At 37.2% G+C, this 5,339-nt stretch overlaps 1 protein-coding gene across 1 annotated transcript; it reads right to left on the reverse strand.

Moving 5' to 3' along the window:
- Positions 1-256: 256 nt before the first annotated feature.
- Positions 257-4,804, reverse strand: LOC101848462 (dnaJ homolog subfamily C member 17; the record flags this gene model as incomplete). The annotated part of the gene is given in 2 exon segments (XM_005106351.3): positions 257-1,121; positions 4,277-4,804. Coding segments are annotated over 2 exon segments (1,020 nt in total). The 5' UTR covers positions 4,678-4,804.
- Between the last annotated feature and the right edge of the window lie 535 nt (positions 4,805-5,339).

Here is a 5,339-nt window from a genome sequence, read left to right on the forward strand (position 1 = left end):
CTCTAAAACTATGGAGGTTATCAAACTTTGGTGGCCATTTTCTCGATAATTTTACTTTTGAAAATAGGTGACCCTCACTTTTTTCAATCGGAAATATCTCGACTTCTACTTCTATTTCTATTCAAGGCAAATGGATATTGTTTTTATTGGATGCAAGACAAATGAACAAGTATTAAGATGATTGATACCATTAAGTCCACATGTCTGAAATTTGACGAGCGCCTGATTCCACCAGGTCGTGACACATAAGTAGGCCTATTTGAAATTTTAATTCTATTTCATTTAAATAATTCAGTTCACTACTCAAGTCATGACAATTTCAGAATATTGCTATGATTATGATTGAATCAATTTCTGAGACGGCAAGTCATAGAGGTACGTATAAAACACATCAACTTAATCCTGCAAGACACAAGCATTCATGATCAGTGACGTCTCTGTCACACAACCACCCTGGCAACTCACTTCTTACATCTTGAGAGAAATTATAACAAAGAATCAATTAAGTATCATTCTCATCCTCTTTCATCATTTGTTCAATCAGTCTCTTTCTTTCCTCAGCCTGCCTCATTCTCCTCAACACTAAACTTTCAAAATCTTTGTTCCCACCATCATCATCACCATCTACAGTGAGCTTCTCTTCTGTCAAACTGTCTTGTACCGAGCTTGACGTTGATCGAACCTCAGGTCCACCATTACTGAAGTTAACGGAAGAGTCACAAAAATTGGGAACTTGGAAATGGTCATTGTTTAAACTTTCTGTCCTTGACTCCGCAGGATGACTTGCAGTAGGCTTTCCAGACAACCACAAGATAGAGAAGGGATTATCTTTCAGCCCCGTCTCGTCCAGAATATCAACTGCAACGTCTGGACTGCCAAACTCAACAATAGCACTACCATTTCGCTTAGCAGATACGATAAGCGCACTGACAGTCCCGTAGCAACTCAGAATATCGTTCAGGTTCTGAGAATTGTATCCGCCATTGTTAGGATCTCCCTTTTTGGCTTGCCACTTGAGCTTGATCCGAGGACATTCCCCGGAGCAGTCAGTGTCCACCTCCTGTTGCACTGTGGCTTTCTTCAACTCTTCTTTGAGACGCTCCTGCTCCTGTTCCAGCAGCCTGGGGGAAAAAACCAAAAAACACAGACCAGTTAAAGTCAAAGAACTCAAAAGTAAAGGCCATGCCAGTATTCCCTTTCCTAATTTAGGAAAGATCAAACGTTATTGCAACATGGCATGGTTACATTGACTTACATGGAGCCCAAAGAAAAGGCAAGCTTGATAAAGCTTTAAAAGAAATATAAACATTTTGCAGCATAGGTAAGTAGAAGGTGGCCTATCAATTTCTATAATAGAATTTGAGAGAGTACAAATGCCACAGGAAGTTATGAATGAGTGCACTTCCTACAGAATTACTATTATGAACTCTATAATCACTAGGCTCTACTTACAAAGAGCTCTCATCATTCTCATTCTATTTCCAAGCCTGTGGAACCACACCATGCAATTTCAAATAAAATGACGATAGTTTTTTAAAATATTATGTATATGTATTTGGAAACATAATTCTAATGATTTTTTAACGTTATTTTGACCATTTTCATCATTCACTAATACAATATAATGTAAGTCATTTAAATTAATAAAATTGTAAATTTTTACAATTTCAAGAAAAGCTAGCATTTTTTTCTTAAGATTTGTGTGTTGACTACTGGTTGCATAATGCAATTATTTCAAAGATACTTGTTGATGATAGTCTTGTTTCCCTCAATTTGTCATTTTCATGATTACGTAAAACTGAAAATGATCAACAAAACTGCCTTATATTCTTAAACGAAATACTTTGAGAAAATGAGGAAAAAACACATAAAAATCACAAAGCTGTATATATAATTTAGGTCTCAAGAGCGGAGAAAGAAAGTGACTGCTAGTACAGATGGTTGTTTTGGCAGGTTCGACTGTTGACTGCAGTTGTAAAGTGGAGAGCAGAGAGCTTGCATTACTTCTCCTTGGTTCACCGATTTGCTATCCATAAAAAGCAAGTGTATTTTTGTCACCCATGCATCTCAAGTTATATCTTTTTGGCATCCCCCCCACCCCCCCACGGTTGGGTTGATTTAAATCAGGTCGATTTAAATCAGTGGATTTTTTGGTATTTAAATGAACTTGATTTTTAAAATAAAAATCAGTGATTTAAATCACTTTTTAAAAAATTAATTTTTATTCAGTTTTTAACATATATATTTCAACATTCAGAATTCCTTTCCTTGGTTTTATTAAACAGATATAAGGTTTAGTAGACTAATATAATCATTATCATGCTTAAAAGTCTGCTTTCCCCCGTCACTGTAAAATAATACAGTATTCAATTTACTTTTTTTCTCATAAATTGAAATCATGGTTTGGTTGATTTAAATCAGTTGATTTTTTTTTTTAAATCACCTTGATTTTAAAAATAAAACTCAGTGATTTAAACCACTTTTTAAAAAATGTATTCTGTTTTTACATCTTTTAAAAGCATTCAGAATTCCTTTCCTTGGTTTTATAAAACAGATACAAGGTTTAGTAGACTAATATAATCATGCTTATTAACTCACTGACTACGGATCCCGGTACGGGGCGGACGGTTGGTTCGCAGGTACGGATCCCGTACCCCCGACGGGATGGACTTTGCAGTTTTGTTCCGTATCTTGTGCCCCGTCACATGAACGGGAACGGACTCCAGTGCTAGTTTTGCCACTTGTTTCGTTTCATGCCAAGTTTGGCGGAAGTTTCAAGGTAACTTTTTAAACAATTGAAGGTGAAGGACAGTCACCTCATCTGGGGTTGACCTGACCGGAACTCGCGCTATGTTTTTTCTATACAAATGATAGTAATCCGACAGTCGCGTCGAAGTAACGGTCTCATGAACAAGAATCACATTATAATTTCGCTGTTTACGTACGTTTTGCTAGTTCTAGTGACTCAGGATATGGTGTGTCTGATTGTTATTACCCTGGATATGTACCCGAACACGGCACGAGTCGTAGTTTTAGGGCTAGATCTAGCGCTAGTACTGTTGTTGTTCGCGCGATGAAATCACAACTTCGTTCCCTACATCTGTCTCATGTAATTCAGTGTATGGGTCTGAATAAACGCACAGACCAGCTTTTTTATTTTCACCAAACACTCACACATGGATACAAATCAAAACAGAACACTTTGAACTTTTATTTTTGTTGTTGTTGTGAATTTCATTCTATCTGTCATGTCTCTGGAAATTTTTTGGAAAAATCAAATTCATTCCAATTTTGAAACGATCATATAAGAATTAAAGTATTAGACCTAGAGAACTTAAATTTTTTTGCAATAGATTAAGTTTGAAAGTTACTTTACGGAGTCAAAAAATAATTACAATAGATATATCAGGGTAATTCTGAGAGTTGTGGTGAAGTTTTGAAATACCACCAAAAATGCCAGTACTCAGCGTTAGTGATTTGTGAAAGGGGCCAGTAGTCAAAGAGTTAAAAGTCTGCTTTCCCCCCTGTCACTGTAAAATAATACAGTATTCAATTTACTTTTTTTTCATAATTGAAATTAGCATTTTCTTTTTCTTTTTAGACAAACACAAGCGCGCGCACACACACACACACTGTAATAAAATGCAAGTTTATCTATAATTACCCACCCCCCTTCCTTTTAGACTGACATTTTTTTCATTTTGTGTCTGTAGCCATAATTCACTGATCGATAGCAGATTAACTTTTAAAATTTAAGGCTTTCTTTTGCAGTTGCTTAAATTTTAAAATCATTACTTAAAATAAAGACAATGCATTTTGCACTAATAGAACATACTTTTAGCCTCCAAAAATCCCACACTGTGTCGACTTTTTTCTAAAAAATCACCAACCCTGCCCCCCCCCCCCCTCCCCCACTAGATCTCATCCATTGGTAGTCGTCCGCTGGTAGTTCTTCAACCTGTAGTGCAACTACATTCATGTGACCTTTTTATATATTATGTCTAGTCTAGTCAACCTCCATGAGAATAGGAATAAAATAACAAAGAAAAAGGAAGATCTAACTAGACAAGGCAAGGAGGAAAATAAAAAACATAGATCTAGATCTAGATCTAGATCGGACTCTAATCTAATCGCAAGGGACAAGGGAACGGCTAGCCTCTTCCATTTTTTTCTTCCACAACTATCAGACAAAATGTAAAACTAAAACAAAGCATCTTCACATGACCTAGGTGTCTGTGAACCAAAGAATGTGCAAAATAATGGGGTTTTTTTTTACCTTGATCCTTCTTTTCTGAGACGTTCAATCTCACGCTGAAGCTTCCTTTCAGCTTCCACCTCATCCACTTTTTTTGATTGTTCGAAAGCTGCCTGTTCTCTTGCCTCTAGATCTTCCTTGAACTTTTTACGCTTGCTGTCTAATACTTTATTTCTCTCATCTGCTGCCTTTTTGGCTTTTCTAGACTGATCATACGCAGCCCGGGCTGCAGCGTCGGTCAATATTTCAAGAGCACTGGACAGTTCATGGAACAGTTCTGCTGCCTTCGGGTTGTCCGGGTTCTTATCAGGATGGCATTTCAACGCCTTTTTGCGATATCCTTTCAGAATTTCTTTCTCTGTGGCATCTTCTGTGACATTCAAGATGCCGTATAAATCTTTCTTAAATAGTTCTTTCGACATGGTAATTCGATGTTGGCATCAAGCATCGAAGTAAAACGTCTTTTCATACGTAGGGACTTCGTAAAATTTTAGGATAAATTGACCAGAAACTACCTTCGCTCGTTGAAGAGCAGGGAGTATGTGTTTCCTTCCTCTGTGTTGTGAGATTTACACTGTTCCACAGAATATTACCCTCTTGGGTCAAAGAACTAGGCCCAGCGGCGAGTCGAGGCGGTATGTCAGCCAAGAAATTATAATAATATAATAAAATATAACGGATAGACAATATTACTGTACTCTGAGGTCCTCGAGTCGTAGTGTAAGCCTACAAATTTCAAAATGTCCACATTATGTGCACACATCACCCTGTATCAAGGGCCTAGCGATCTACTGTTCAAACGCCAACAAGTTAGCCAATTTAGCTTTTTTAAAATTAGTTTTAATAAACAAATGTAAAAATCAATCTCCACCCCCTGCTCCTACCCCTACAATCAATTGGCCTACCGCCGACACCCCACCCCTCACAAAAACAACCCACCACCACCATCATCATCATCATCATCATCATCATCAACAACAACAGCAAAAACATTTTAAAAAGAAAACTAAACAATAGCAGCAACAACAGTAGAAACCCGAAATAAACTAGGAAATCAGTGTGTGTGTGTGTGTGTGTGTGTGTG

This window comes from Aplysia californica, unplaced genomic scaffold (genome assembly GCF_000002075.1).
Source record: "Aplysia californica isolate F4 #8 unplaced genomic scaffold, AplCal3.0 scaffold00528, whole genome shotgun sequence".
Lineage (NCBI taxonomy): Eukaryota > Metazoa > Mollusca > Gastropoda > Aplysiida > Aplysiidae > Aplysia > Aplysia californica.